The sequence below is a fragment of the Pyrus communis genome, chromosome 10, assembly GCF_963583255.1.
Source record: "Pyrus communis chromosome 10, drPyrComm1.1, whole genome shotgun sequence".
NCBI lineage: Eukaryota > Viridiplantae > Streptophyta > Magnoliopsida > Rosales > Rosaceae > Pyrus > Pyrus communis.
In genome coordinates this window covers 6,252,101-6,267,902 of record NC_084812.1, presented here as the reverse complement: position 1 = coordinate 6,267,902, position 15,802 = coordinate 6,252,101, and the positions used below count along the sequence as shown (strand labels likewise).

General features: G+C 36.3%; 2 protein-coding genes and 1 long non-coding RNA gene across 6 annotated transcripts; 1 reads left to right on the top strand and 2 right to left on the bottom strand.

The window, feature by feature from the left end:
* Positions 1 to 1,643: 1,643 nt before the first annotated feature.
* LOC137748881 (2-oxoglutarate-dependent dioxygenase DAO-like) lies at positions 1,644 to 3,585 on the bottom strand. 2 transcript variants are annotated; one of them, XM_068489071.1, is made up of 3 exons: positions 3,164 to 3,585; positions 2,215 to 2,533; positions 1,644 to 2,119 (listed from the first exon to the last, which is right to left on the bottom strand). In XM_068489071.1, exons 1-3 carry the CDS (start codon positions 3,514 to 3,516, stop codon positions 1,868 to 1,870), a joined length of 924 nt encoding a protein of 307 aa, XP_068345172.1. In that variant the 5' UTR covers positions 3,517 to 3,585; the 3' UTR covers positions 1,644 to 1,867. The 2 variants fall into 2 exon arrangements, with proteins under 2 accessions (XP_068345172.1, XP_068345174.1); XM_068489073.1 differs by having other exon boundaries at positions 1,882 to 2,123.
* Positions 3,586 to 5,117: 1,532 nt separating this feature from the next.
* On the top strand, positions 5,118 to 7,074 carry LOC137749024 (uncharacterized). 2 transcript variants are annotated; one of them, XR_011070145.1, is made up of 5 exons: positions 5,118 to 5,305; positions 5,434 to 5,493; positions 5,786 to 6,524; positions 6,612 to 6,677; positions 6,860 to 7,074. It is a non-coding gene; the product is annotated as an uncharacterized lncRNA (long non-coding RNA). The 2 variants fall into 2 exon arrangements; XR_011070144.1 differs by having other exon boundaries at positions 6,612 to 7,074.
* Positions 7,075 to 7,831: 757 nt separating this feature from the next.
* Positions 7,832 to 15,540, bottom strand: LOC137748135 (2-oxoglutarate-dependent dioxygenase DAO-like). Of its 2 annotated transcripts, none has more exons than XM_068488221.1 (5): positions 14,550 to 15,540; positions 12,340 to 14,438; positions 9,343 to 9,589; positions 8,385 to 8,703; positions 7,832 to 8,295 (listed from the first exon to the last, which is right to left on the bottom strand). In XM_068488221.1, the coding sequence occupies exons 2-5, from the start codon at positions 12,443 to 12,445 to the stop codon at positions 8,044 to 8,046; spliced, it is 924 nt and encodes a 307-aa protein (XP_068344322.1). In that variant the 5' UTR covers positions 12,446 to 14,438; positions 14,550 to 15,540; the 3' UTR covers positions 7,832 to 8,043. The 2 variants fall into 2 exon arrangements, with proteins under 2 accessions (XP_068344322.1, XP_068344323.1); XM_068488222.1 differs by having other exon boundaries at positions 12,340 to 12,473; positions 15,363 to 15,540.
* Between the last annotated feature and the right edge of the window lie 262 nt (positions 15,541 to 15,802).

Here is a 15,802-nt window from a genome sequence, read left to right as displayed (position 1 = left end):
CATGGTACTATTCAATTTACCCTTTATTTTGTCATTTTCGTTAAAACTCAAAGTTTTTAAACCATTTTCATTAACTTTCCCTAAATTATTTCAAGTTAGACTTGTGGATAAATTATACAAAACTACTTAAATTGTGAATTGCACCACAATCTCATACTTAATATTTAAAACATTGCAATGTTATATCTCAACTTATGAATTTATGACAATATCAAACTTCCATTAATTAATCCGTTAAATTAACTGTTAAGTGATGACGTGACAAATACAACACATATTTTTCTAATGGGAAGGACCATTTAGATAAAAATAAATAAAATTATATATATATATAAGACCATCTCCAATGGTTGGGCTAAAAGCCAAATTTTTTAGCCCGGAAAATTTAGCTTTTAGCCAAGAAACAACTTTTTTGCTCCAATCGTTCTAGCTTAAAATTTTAGCCCAGGATTATTAAAGAATGAACTTATGCTATTTTTTTGTTAAATTAATTTTTTTTTTAAATAAATATGTAGACTATCGTAAATTAATTTTATGAACATTTTAATCTAAAAAAAATTAAATTCCGATAAATATTGGGTGGAGTCCACTCCAATTTCTGGGCTAAATTTTGGAGGGAATTTGGCATTGGTTTAGCATTTAGCATTTAGCATTTAGCGCAAAATTTCCCCTCGGGTTGGAGTGGGTTTGGGGGGGAATTTTGGGGGGTAATTTGATTTTTAGCCCACCATTGGAGTTGGTCTAAAAGAAAAGAAAAAAGTGACTTTATGCCAAAAAAAGTTAAATAAAGAGGAGTGGGCCCACCCCAACCAAAACCACCCGTCCTCACCCTTCGTCCCCTCCATCGCCCCCTCCTTCCTTCACCACTGAAACCACAGCACCGCGCCTCCTCCGACACCCCTCCTCCGCCATCGTCCACAAACTACAAGGCCTAGGCTTCACCAACCTTGTCCACTGCAACCACGCCCTCACCGGCCAAGCCAACGTCGAGTCCTTCTCCGCCGCCGAGAAACCCCAATTCTTGATCCCGCCGCCGCAGCAGCATTCACGCCAACACCACGTACCCGAAATATTTCATCGCCGTCAATCTCTAGAACCAGACCAACGTTATGGTTGCTTCTTTGTTGAAGAAGGAGCCTGCTTCTTTGTTGAACACTGCCAGGTGGCTGCTTTGTGGTTTTGAGTGGCCAAACTCAAATTCCTAATTGTTTTAGTAAAGGAAAAGAGAAATTGGAGATCTACTAATAGAAGTGGGCGATCGCGGTGGGCGGTGGGCGGTGGGCGGTGGGCGGAACGGAGAAGATGAGCCATAAGCCAATACCTTCAATTTTTCATGTACCAACTGCGTTTTAAATTGAATTTTCTGAATTTTTAACATTTTTAAGTAGTTAAATTTTGTTAAATTATTAATATTTTAATCTAGTTGGCTGAGGAGTGGGTCTCGCACTTTGAGCATTTAACAAAAAAATTTGCAACAAATTTGTAAGTTAATGTATGACATTACAATGTTAAAACATGAGATTGTAGTGCAAATGCGACCCATAGTTAAGGTAATTTTGTATAACTTATCCAAAAATGCACATTAAAGATAAATATGAAGATAATTATAATTTACCCAAAAAAATATACATTAAAGATAAATATGAAGATAGAGGAAAATCAACATAAATACGATAATATCACATCATCACATACCCATTTTTGTCATTTTATACTTTCACAATAATTTTACATAAAAATTTACAAAACACTCAAGCACTTTTACAATTAAAGTTTACCAAATACTTTATTACTTTATTTTATAGTTGTTTCTCCTCATAGTACAGCAGAAGTAGTTTTTCTAAAAGCATGGGAATACCAAACTAGCTTAGAAGGAGGTGCGTACAAGTGCAAGGGCTTCACCACCATGCAGGTTTGCGGAGAATCTTAGCTTTCTGTAATCTTCATAAGTAAAGGGAACGTAAAGTCGAGGGTGCTCGGAATCCACCAATTCTGGAGGAGCTTCCACTCCTGCTTCCTCATTTGGTCCACGTTGGAATGAAGTGATCGAAACTCGAATTCTTGCCTCCCGGAATTGTACTCTGTGCTTGACATTGCACAACCTTCCATTGCTCCATGCCTTTCTTAAAATAATAACATACAAGGAAATATGCACAAATGAAACAAGTGACAAACTTGTAGAATTTGAGGGACGCTAAACAGACAATATATTACCTGAGCGACATCCCCGAGATTAACAAGGAGAGTGCCTGGGCAAGGATCAACAGCTACAAGGGTGCCGGATTTGTCCATCACTTCCAAGCCACTGACAATTTCATCGTCTTGAAGAATGGTTAGAAATCCCGAATCCGTGTGTAATCGTAGACCAGTGGATCCAACTGATTCAGGAGTGAAGGTGTACTTGTTTATCCTGAACTGGCAGGGCCACCTCTTGAGATAATCATTATCAGCCAACCCTAGACTCTCTGCCAATTCCTGCCCTATATCCACGATCTGCTCACACACTGCTTGAGCATACTTCTCTATCACCTCTCTGCTCGTTTAGTGATAAAAACAACTTTAAGATTACTATGCTTCAATGTAAGCAATACAGTGCTCAAATTAACGACTAGACTTAAATGTTCTAGATGAAACCATCGTATATAACATTATGCTTAAGTACAATTTAACATCTGTGAGGAAACTTTTGTTTTTGTGTTTTTAACTATTGACAAATCACAATCGACATGCTTGTAGATACTTTTGTTTTTATATTTTAAGTTAATTCAGTATATGTTGTTATTTGCATGTAGGTAATGATGAATTGTTCCTTAATTGTAGGGAGCCAAGTGGCTTTTTAACATATATAAGTATTGAAAAATCTATTAAGGTTGTAATTTATTTTTTTTCTTCATTCAATAATAGTCGTCAATTGAGAATTAGAGTTTAGAGCTTCGAGTTTAGGGTTGACATGTGGACCAAATAACATATATGACAATTGACTAATCTAGAGATTAAGGTTCTAACAATCTTGTCATTCAACAATCCTCGTTTGAGATTTGACCTGCGGAGACGGAGAGGCATTAGACCAAATAATTATGCGGAGTATTCGGGTTGTATTTTCTTGTTTTCTCTTAGCTAAAATTTAAGCAATAGTAAAACTATCAGACGATCAAAAGCTAACCTCTGGTAGGAAGAAGCATTTAACTGAGAGCAAAAGCTGTCCAAAGCCTGACACGATCCCAAGTCGTAGAACCCCAAACATTCATAGATAGGGTTGACTATGCTGGGAGCCAGGTATCCACTGCCAGTTATCCCATCCTTGTTCTGCTTCTTGATCTCCATGGGCAGGTCCAGCAAAGATCTGACCACTGATATCATCTCGGACATCAGAGCCGGTGGGATCATGTGGTTCACAAGCCTGAAGCATCCCCATGTCTCTGATGCTTCCCTCAGCTTCCAGTACTCTTCTACTTCTGGAAATTTTTTTAGGTCAATGGCTGGGATTGTCCTGCAGTCTTCCTCTCCACCTCCCATTTCCGAATTTTGGTTTTGTTTCTTATTTCTCCTCCTTTTTTTTTATACAAACAGCGAGAAAGAATCAAACTCGAGACTTCGGAAACTTTAACTAACTGAGCTACGTAGACTTTCAAATTCTACTTTTTATTGGACATTTGGATTAGATTTGTTCAATTGGGATTGAATGACTGTACCGTACGCATTTGTTTTTGACTAATTACGGTAAGATTAATTAAGGGGTCGGCAAGAAGAAAAAGATTAGCACGCCACCCATGTTAATGCAAATCGTCAGCATCATTTTTTTAGCCATAAAATCATCATCAGCATGCATTTTCAATTTTTAATGTTTCTTTTCAATCGTTAGCATCATTTACTTAATACATTCATGCAAACAAAATTGCAAAAACCAATAATGATGGACGTTAGCCCTCCCTCCAACTCTCACAAAGTGGAAAGCCTTGTTGGTTGCTAGAAGACATTCACCATCTAACATATATATGGACAGAGATGATATTCTATATTTTCGATTGCATATATATCTTATGATGAATATATTAATATACAGTAGCTAGTCCTTTAATTTGGAGGGCAAAGAAAATTAGAATATACATTTACTTTGAAAATCACTATCCTTTTTGAATATTTCTGTGTTAAGTGAGATGCTTTGAACATCAATAATACTAGGCATATCAAATTTTGTGATAAGCCTAATATTTGGATGTTCACAGAAACTCCTCTGAAAATATCTATTTAGCAAATTAGATAAAATGGTTTAGTAGAATGTATGATGAGAAAATAGCAGAAAAATTATAAAAAATTGATATATACTAAGTACTGGTTTGGTACTGAGGTGCTTTTATAAAAAGTGGGTATAAAAAAAAGCTGAGCTAAAAAAGGTATTTGTTAAACACTTAAAAACAGCTTATTTTCACAATTTTGGGTAAAAAAAAAAAAACTGAAAAAGTGAAGCAACAAAAATAAGCTTTGAAAAAAAGTTGAAAACGTGAAGCAGCATAAATGTTGGATTATATGTTGAATGTTGGATTATGATTTCTTGTTAAACGTTGGATTATATGTTTAAAATAAAGTTTATAAATATTTTTCTTTTAAAAATGAAGTATATTTAGTAATTCACCTTTATTTGTTAAGAAAATTAAATTAATGGAACATCTAATATTATACTTTTTTTTGTCATTTTACACAATCACAGCTGTTTTACATAAAAATTTACCAAACACTATAATACCTTTTTTTTTTTTTCCCAAAAGCACTTTTACAAAAAAGTTTACTAAACACTTTGCTACTTTATTTCACAACTGTTTATTCTCATAGCATAGCAGAAACTATTTTTTTTTTTTTTTTTTTCAAAGCACATCAATACTAAACTTGTCTTAAAACAGGCGGGGAAATCAGTGTAGTGGATTTCCCGTTTTACCCCTGATTATTTTACTGTTATTCCAAATTTGCCCATTTGTCTTGCTGTCAATTGAATTTTGTGACACGTGGGACTCCCAGCTTCCTCCACCTGTTTCAGTCGCTCACCGCCTCACCGTAAAAAAATTAAACCGGATTCCTTTCAAATTTCAAGTTTCCACCACCGCTACCACAGTTCCCCCGCACCTCAGCTCTCGCCTGATTCTATTTCTTCTTCTTCTTCTTCTTCTTCTTCCCTAAAACCCTCCAATTTCCCCAAAATCCCTCCCTTCCAAATCCCCACTACCTCCTTCTCCCCGTCACAGAGTCAGATTCCCCCAAATCCTTCCAAGCCAACGGTCCAAATTTTCAATCTTTCCTCCAAGAATTAGCCGTAAGCATCCATTTCCCATTTCTAATTTCGATCCTTTAGGTCAAATTTTGAACCTTTAGTTATTGTCATTGCTTAATGTAGTTGTAATTTAAAGTTTGATTTTTTCAGTTTTGTTATTTCCTGTGCAGGACATCTTTGATCTTCCAGATGACTACTTTGCGCAGCTTTCGAATGATCGCCGTCTCGATGTGAGTATCTCGATAAGGAACAAAGGATAGGTTCATGTAGAATATATTACATAGCAAAAGTTGGGGATTAAGCTATTTGCGTTATTTGATTATATTGTGGGATATTTGGTTAGAAAATTGCTGAATTTTGTGCTGTTTGTGTGATTGTGTTTATCCATTAGGTTTGTTCTGCGCAGATATCATAGTTTCAATATTTCATATGATTCTGTTGTTGGGTAGTTCTTTCAAGTAAGTTTTAACTCTGTTATTCTGTACTTATTTGGAATTTGATGGTGTTTGTGTACTGTTGCAGGTGATTACCAAAAAATCGATTTCGAGTGCACAGGTAGTGAATAGTCCTTCTCTGCTTTAAAAGCCTCACTAATTTATCATACGTACTGGTTCAATTGAGTTGTGTTTTCTGCAAAGTGAGGATTTGTGCTAACTGATGGACTTGGTATTGCTTACGGAGCAACATGCCAGGACTTTACTTATTAGCAAGTGTTATCCAATTTATAACATAGTGGGATAAATATTGGATGTCTGATGAGCAAAAGAACAGAGGTATCTATGTCTTCTTATTATCGCGGACCCAATGACACTTGCTTCTATGTTGATTGGTCTTTGTACTCTTATCTTTCCATTATTTTGTTGGTTGGTCATTGTGTGAATTTAGTTCTTCAAGACTCCAAACATTAATGGATCTCACATAACTCTTTATACATGATAAGCCTATTGTAGGAGTATGCAAGTGCAGAAAATTAATAGCGACGTGAAAGACTCGCTAATTCAAATGATCCTTCGATGGAAGGAACATAAACACACGCGCACACAAATGACGCAAGCGAGATGTGGAAACTGTAGATTTATCACTACATGAAGATAAAGAAGTTCCCTTAGAGCAAATTAAATGAAATTGAAAGAAAGAAGCACTATGTGAACATTTGAGATAAAAGTGATAATAGTGGCTGGGGTGTTAGAAATTGCATATACCTTTCTGTTGATTGAATTGGTTCTTCAACCATTTCAAGAAAAGTGCTATACATGCATAGGTACTCATTTCTCTACACTTTTCGAAGATCTTATAAATCTTTTCCTATATTTATGCTTATTGTTTCTCTCAATGTACAATTCAGCAGGTGGTGTATATTTCCGTCAACCTTTATTCATACTTGCATGCTGAGAACTGTGGTAGAAGATTACTGGTGAGATGAGCAATTCAATAATTCTACTCATACGTTGCTCTTAACATGTCAGTATTAATATCGATGAGCTTTCCCGTAGGGCACTCACATTATTCTGCTCTGCATTTGTATGTCAGAATATAAGTTCACTATTGATTATCCACCATTGTGTTAAGCATTAGTAGAACCTATCTTGCATATAGGAGAAAAAGAAGATGCCAACGAAGGGGTCAGACATGAAAAGTACAAGGAAGAACCGCGGAGAAATGGAGGATATTATGTTTAATCGCTTTGAACAAAAACCAAATCAGCCGTTACTGATGGTAGTTGTAAACAAGAATGTAAAATGCCATCATTGAACACCTAATATGGTTGTAAATATGTATCGAACTTTTTACATGTTTTATACGTTTTTAAAACTCGCAGCAATGTGCAGGCGCTTATACTAGGATCAACTAAGCTTGATAAAAGATATATTTTATAATTAAGTTCGATAAGAATTCAATTGAAGTCTTTTTTTTTTTTTTTTCTTGTACTAACTCGGAGAGGAGAATTCGAACTTAAAACCTAGATAAATACTACAAATGCTTTGATCTTGTTTTCTGGGTTTAACATAGGCTAAAGGCAGGATGATAATGTTGAACACTGCCAGGTGGCTGCTTTGTGGTTTTGAGTGGCCATAAATTCCTAATTTTTTTAGTGAAGGAAAAGAGAAATTGGAGATCTACTAATAGAAGTGGGCGATGGCGGTGGGCGGTGGCTGGAACGGAGAAGATGAGCCATATGCCAATACCCTTAATTTTTCATGTAACAACTGCGTTTTAAAGTGAATTTTCTGAATTTTTAACACTTTTAAATAGTTAAATTTTGGTAATTTATAAATATTTAATTAATGTTTTAATCTAGTTAGCTGAGGAGTGGGTCTCACACTTTGAGCATTTAACAAAAAAAATTGCAACAAATTTGTAGGTTAAAGTATGACATTACAATGTTAAAATATGAGATTGTAGTGCCCATAGTTGAGGTAATTTTGTAGAACTTACCCAAAAATATACATTAAAGATCAATATGAAGATGGTTATAACTTACCCAAAAATACACATTAAAGATCAATATGAAGATAGTTATAACTTACCCAAAAAAATATACATTAAAGATAAATATGAAGATAGAAGAAAATAAACATAAATACGATAATATCACATCATCACATACCCATTTTGGTCATTTTATACCTTCACATCGGTTTTATATAAAATTTACCAAACACTCAAGCACTTTTACAATTAAAGTTTACCAAATATTTTGCTGCTTTATTTTATAGTTGTTTATATTCGTAGTACAACAGAAGCAGTTTTTTTAAAACCAGGGAATACCAAACTAGCCCTTAGGAGGAGGTGCGTACGAGTGCGAGTGCTTCACCAGCATACAGGTTTGCGGATAATCTTAGCTTTCTGTAATCTCCATAAGTAAAGGGAACATAAAGTCGAGGGTGCTCGGAATCCACCAATTCTGGAGGAGCTTCCACTCCTGCTTCCTCATCTGGTCCACGTTGGAATGAAGCGATCGAAACTCGAATTCTTGCCTCCCGGTATTGTACTCTGTGCTTGACATTGCACAACCTTCCATTGCTCCATGCCTTACTTGAAATATTAACATAGGGAAATATGCACAAATGAAACAAGTTACCTCTAGAATTTGAGGGACGCTAAACAGACAACATATTACCTGAGCGACATCCCCGAGATTAACAAGGAGAGTGCCTGGGCAAGGATCAACAGCTACAAAGGTGCCGGATTTGTCCATCACTTCCAAGCCACCGACAATTTCATCGTCTTGAAGAATGGTAAGAAATCCCGGGTTCGTGTGTAATCGTAGACCAGTGGATCCAACTGATTCAGGAGTGAAGGTGTACTTGTTCATCCTGAACTGGCAGGGCCACCCCTTGAGATAATCATTATCTGCCAACCCTAGACTCTCTGCCAATTTCTGCCCTATATCCAGAGTCTGCTCACACACTGCTTGAGCATACTTCTCCATCACCTCTCTGCCCGTTTAGTGATAAAAACAACTTTGAGACGAGTTTTTCTACTATGCATCAACGTACGCAATACATTGCTCAAATTAAAGACTAGATATAAATATTCTAAATGCAACCATCGTATATAACATTATGCTAAAGCACAATTTAACATGTGTGAGGAAACTTTTGTTTTTGTGTTTTTAACTATTGACAAATCACAATCGACATGTTTGTAGATGCTTTTGTTTTTATATTTTAAATCAACCCAGTATATGTTCTTATTTGCAGGTAGGTAACGAGGAATTGTTCCTTAATTGTAGGAAGCCAAGTGGCTTTTTAACATATATAAGTATTGAAAAATCTATTAAGGTTGTAATTTAATTTCTTCTTCATTCAATAATAGTCGTCAATTGAGAATTAGAGTTTAGAGCTTCGAGTTTAGGGTTGACATGTAGACAAAATAACATAATGACTATTGACTAATCTAGAGATTAAGGTTCAAACAATCTTGTGATTCAACAATCCTCGTTTGAAATTTAACCTTAGCGGAGACTGAGCTACACTGGACCAAATAATTATGCGGAGTATTCGGGTTGTATTTTCTTGTTTTCTCTTAGCTAAAATTTAAGCAATAGTAAAACTATCAGACGATCAAAAGCTAACCTCTGGTAGGAAGAAGCATTTAACTGAGAGCAAAAGCTGTCCAAAGCCTGACGCGATCCCAAGTCGTAGAACCCCAAAGATTCATTGATAGGGTTGACTATGGTGGGAGCCCGGTATCCAATACCAGATATCGCATCCTTGTTCTGCTTCTTGATCTCCATGGGCAGGTCCAGCAAAGATCTGACCACTGATTTCATCTCCAACATCAGAGCCAGTGGGATCATGTGGTTCACAAGCCTGAAGCATCTAGGGGTGGGCACGGTGCGGTTCGGTGCGGTTCCACCCCTAAACTGAAACCGGAACCGAAATATATTAACGGTTCGATTCGGTGCGGTTCCACTTAAATTTATTACTAGAACATTACGGTTCGGTCTACACCGGTTCCGATCCGGTTCTTGCCGGTTTACGGTTCCTAATAATAAATTATTTGAAACACATCTAGTTTGATCCACATTAACATCCAAGCAGAAATTAGTCTATATCCCAAAAATCACAACCGTCATATTTTGTACAGCTACCATAGCTCAAACACTGACTGATACCAGCAAGCAAAGTTCCACAGCTCCAGTTTTGAACTAACCCTGCATGTTATCTGTGTGATAGCTATCGAGTTCCTTGTCGAGTTCATCAACCGACTTCTCCACAGGCTTCTTCCTCCCTTCTCCACCACGACCACTGCCGTTGCCACTCCCACGTGGTTTGCCACGACCATTTATGTTCCCTCCACGACTGCTCCTATTACAAAATCCAAAATCATTGTAACTGTAATCACTGCTTGAAATAGCAGTCAGAGGATAATTGAAAAAAGTCTGGTTAAAATGGGATTTCAAAGTAGACTTCAAACAACTCAGAAATGATCGGAATAGTTTGTACAATGAAATTTCTGTACTGTCTGATCAGGGAAAGATGCATTCTGATATGACAAATAAGTAGAAATGCAGTTTGACAAAACTATAATTAGGTCACTGATAAACAACTAAATCAGTTCATAGTACCTAAAATATGTCTACTGAGTTCATCCAAACAGAGAAACAAGAATTCGACCATCTAAACTCAATTGATCATACAGATTTGCTCTTACGTGGTTAAGTGACATACATTTCTAAGCTAAGGCAAGCTACTGTTAAACTTAAACTTAAGCAATGCAGATGCTACTGTTGGACTTGGAAATTGTTTAAATTTCCAATATGCAGCACCTAACCTCAACCTTGACAAAAGAAATGAAGACTGATACAACATGCTAGACATATGGAGTTGTTGAATTATGAATGGATATTAACCAAACAAAAAGAGTATTTGCTCAAATCTATTAGGCAAAAAATAAACATAACAATCGTAAGATGATATAATTGTCACAACAATCAAGCCTGAAGTTAAAAAAATGTTATGAAAAAAACAGTAATTGCATTTACATGGAACACAATCACGACTTTTGGAAGAAAAAAATGCCCTGCTCATAATATTACTTCTAGGCTATCTGCTACACCCAACTCTATCGATAAAAGAGGAATTTTGGAACCATCACCCTCACTAAGCTGCCAACTTCTAATCCCACCACCCCTGTTACGTTTGAATCGTGGCATTCTAATCTAAAATTTATGCGAAATATTTGAATCGTGGCATATTGTGCAACAACTAAAAAGAGAAAGTTGTTGAAAGATGATTTCAGCATATACTTTTGCAATGTAATTGGAGCCTTATCACCTGCAATAAGTATGTACTTCATCTCTTTTCTGAGCTGGATTTATGCGACTTGCGGAAACCACAGCTACATATCTACTCCAAAAATGAACAAACATGCAGATGATATGCTGCATCAAGTTTTAACATGTGAGATTACTGCATGTAGAAAGATTACCAAAAGAAAGGTTCTAAAGGATATTCAATGAGTACAGCACTACTACAATACCACAATAAACCCAAATTCATCCTCCTACGACAATCTCTCTCTCTCCCCTATCACAAACCTTTCTCGCTCCTCTCCTCTTCTAAAATTTCCTCTGCAACATAGCCACTCGTGTTCCTTTTATAACTCTGCAGTCCCCATTTATTCCTTCCATTGTCTAAAGGCAACAAACTCAACTAGGCAACCTAGTCCTGATCCAACCCCCATTCTCTTGGACCCCCTCTGTAACTGACCTTTCCCATTTTATCTACTCTGTTTACATTCTGGTTGATGGTTCACTTGGCTTAATGTCACTGCCGAAAGCCTCATAAATTATGAGTCATAATGATTATCTAACTCTGTAAGCATACAACAAGTTATCTCCTCATGATTCAATATGATTTACAGCAATCAAATCACAGAATTTGAGAACAATTCCCACATTACCTCACAATCCAAAATCCAAACTTCTCAACCAAAATTGAACTACGAATTAAACTTTAAGCAGCAGAATTTTCCAATTCCAAACAAATTAACAAGCAGCAGAATTTCCCTTTGAAAAGCTACAAACTTACCCAGGCTTCACTTCAGTGTATGCGGTTGCTGCGGCAACGACACCGGCACTGGCACGGACACCACGGGGGGCTTTGGCAGACTCGGTCTCAGTATGACAGTATCTGTGTGAAATCTGAAATGGGGGAATCAGGATTTAGGAATAGGAATGGGGGAAATCTGAAATGAGCTGAGCGGCGTGCGTGAAGGTGAAGCCGTGAAGGACCTGAAGGTGTCTCCGTGTGTGTGTAAGTGAAAATGAACCTAATTGGGATAGGATCCTCTGCTTTGCAATTTAGTGAAACCAATTTTTTCAACTTATTATACCACGACATGTATGTATATATAATTTATTTATTTATTATTAATAAAACGGTTCGGTTCGGTTCGAACGGTTCTTGGTCCTTCAAAACCGGAACCGGAACCGGTTTGAACGGTTCGGTTCGGTTTTTCACTCAAAGTTGACTTTTCCGGTCAACACGGTTTTTTTCGGTTTTTTTTCTTACGGTTCGATGCGGTTTTGCGGTTTGGCGGTTTTTATGCCCACCCCTAGAAGCATCCCCATGTCTCTGCTGCTTCCCTCAGCTTCCTGTACTCTTCTGCTTCTGGAAATTTTTTCAGGTCAATGGCTGGGATTGTCCTGCAGTCTTCCTCTCCACTTCCCATTTCTGAATTTTGGGCTTGTTTCTTATTTCTCCTCGTTTTTTTTTTTTTTTTTATACAAACAGTGAGAAAGAGTCAAACTCGAGACTTCGAATACTTTTAACTAACTGAGCTACTTTAGACTTTCAAATTCTACTTTTTATTTGGACATCCGGATTGGATTTGTTCATTTGGGATTGAATGACTGTACCATACGCATTTGTTTTTTACTAATTACGGTAAGATTAATTAAGATGTCGGCAAGAAGAAAAAGATTAGCACGCCACCCATGTTAATGCAAATCGTCAGCATCATTTTTTTTGCCATAAAATCATCATTAGCATGCATTTTCGATTTCTAATGTTTCGTTTCAATCGTCAGCATCATTTACTTAACACATTCACTATCTACTCCTTTTTTAGGTGTCATGCCCCGATCCCGACATACATTCAGGATCGACATGTGACATCACCAAATATCCGTATATCCAACAACCCCGCCTCCGGGATATGTACAAAGCATAATTCAACATTCGAATTGCGTAGTAATTTTTGTAAACTTTATGGCTGCATTTAACCTCCTCATTAGACTGCCTACGTACCCTAGAAAGGGATCAAGCCATTCGTAGTTCACCAGTTCAATAAACTCCTATCACTACTGCAAGACATTACTACATACATGTAATCAAAATAACTACTAAAAACTGTATTCTTTCTTTGTATAGCTTGTCTAGGCATATGAAACATATATACATATAGCTTCAGAACGTGAATCATCAACTTGATTTTGGTTTCAGTATAGGCATGCGTATAGATATTTATGTTTAGTGGGACATCATTCTACCATTTATGAAAACAACATGATACGTATTAAGGTGAAGTACTTAATCGAATAGTAATCACACCAAATTGGATCTGTCAACCATTGATATCTATACCAGCCATGACATTACTAACCAATATACTTTAGATATAATTGTAATCAATTACTGTAAGCATACCCCTTTCAAATTGTAAACCAAAATACAAAGCCAATAGTACATAAAAAAGCAACAATATAACTATAATCTAATAATAACTAGCTGGACTAGTTATAGCAAATAAAATGGTTCGTTGGAACTAATCCAATTGGAGTATATAATGAAATTGAGTGAGGAAGATACGTCTAATTTGATACATAGGCAGATAAAACTAGCTGCCTATATTTTCTCTGTATAAGTAGTTGTGTATTTAGCATATACTAGTTTGAAAACAACCACCTCACATAGAATCCAGTATATTTATAACTTCATTAAATCTGATAACATTTATTTGCACTAGTTAATCAAATAAGCATGCCAAACAAACCACAAGAACCTGACCCGCCATATTAAATTGGTCTTGAATTCAGAACATAGTTATATTCAACTAGAGAATAAGTAAAATGTTTGATATCAAGGAACTAGTTCTCAGGCCATAGAATAACATGCGATCCCTAAACTATAACATTCGAATAATTATTCGCAACTAGTACACCAGCCAAACCATATCAATGATTCTTAATAATTAACATAGAAAACCAAACTGTTTATTCAAGTGCCTCAAAATAAAATATAAATTCCTAGCAGTCTTAAGCTCTTCATCCTCTGAAAGAATGAAATAAAGACCTACCAATAAATCAGTGACCAAAACCAAGAGTCATATACTACTCTAATAATAGCATTGTCCAATCAAGTATTTAGCATCAGCATCTGACAATGCCATGGAAAAATATAGAACCACTCAGTAGTTTTAGAACTCTAATTATCTAGACAAACCTAGGCTACAACACATACAAATTCAGCAATGTTCTTCAAGGGTAGGACAAATATGGCACACAAAATATTCAAATGTATCTGGCCTCGATTATGGAATAACAGTAATACTTATAAAACCAACCCAACTCTTACATTTCTAAAGAGACCCAAATTGAGGTTAGGATTTCAAGGTTCTTCCCTAAATATGCAACCAATCCTTATTGCCCACTTCCGATTCAACTCCTAAACAATACAACGAGTATCATCTCAAATATTCATACAGAATACCAAATTAAAATTCGAAATCAATAATTGATCCCAAAACTGAAAGTTAAGACCTTGGGAAAAACTTACGCTAGAGGAGAGCCTACGGGGAAAGAATCATTATTTTCACTTGGGTCGAGGCCAGGTTCCAGCGGGGTTGGCCAAAACTGGAGGAAAGTCGCCGGAAAACGTCAATATGTTTGGCCATTTTTTTCATCAACATAGCTTCTGGTAATTTGCTACGTTTGGTTCTCAAAAGCAGTATGATTTATCCAGTATCTGCTAAACAAAATTATGTTGTGTAGAACTATTATTTATTCACTAGAGAAGTCAAAGAACAAAGCCACGCAACAGAGCACGGGTTTAACAGTCAGTTTAATACCCCACCCATATATATTTTAGGCACAAAACTACAGAATGCTCAAGAACATTTGGATTTAGCACCAAACTAAACATCAAAACTGAATAATCTGCGATTCGAGAATCAAAAATTACATACCAGCTAAACAGCCAGCTCCTCTCCAGTTTGTACATTTACACCAAACACTTACCACCACAAGAATTTCATTAGAACTTTTTTTTTTTTTTTTTTTTTTTTTTGGGGGAGCAAAACATTTTCCCATAAAGTAGTATACCACCATTCCTACTCTTGTTCAAAAATTCAGCTTCCAAACCCAACATAAATCACACACAATCATAAAATTCAGATATGGGTAATTGAGAGGAAACAAATCAACCTAATGCCAAGAAAAAAAATCATAAAATTATCAAATAAATTGGGGTTCTGACCGGGAATTTGATTTGATTTGATCCAGTAGGATTCCAACGCTGTTGACTCATCATCAAAATTCAAAAAATCGCAGAATTACAAAATTGAGAGATGGGTATTTTAGAAGAACTCACGTGGAAGACGATGTTCTCTTTGAGAGGCTGGAATCAGAGTCGACGAAATACAGGATTCTCCTCCTCGTTGCGTAAGGAGAAAGGGTGAGGTTGGGGGTTTTTTGAGATCGAAGGTGCGGAATTCAGTTCAGTCGTTCGCAATAACGAATACTACGAAAATATCTAATTAATATCTCACACATCTCCTGACTACTAAGTCAATAAAAGTCGACACATGCCTTTAAGGACATTTTGATCATTTCAAATTTTTCAAAAATATAGTAAAATTATAGACGTGTTGTTAGGGATAGACAAATACACGTTGGTTATGGATAACCGCGCTTATCCGCCTATTTAAATTTGACAGTTACAGTTATGGATAATCGTTTAGATAAATAAACGGTTATGGGTATAACTATTTACCCATGAAATTTAAATGGACAGTTATGGGTATTACCCGC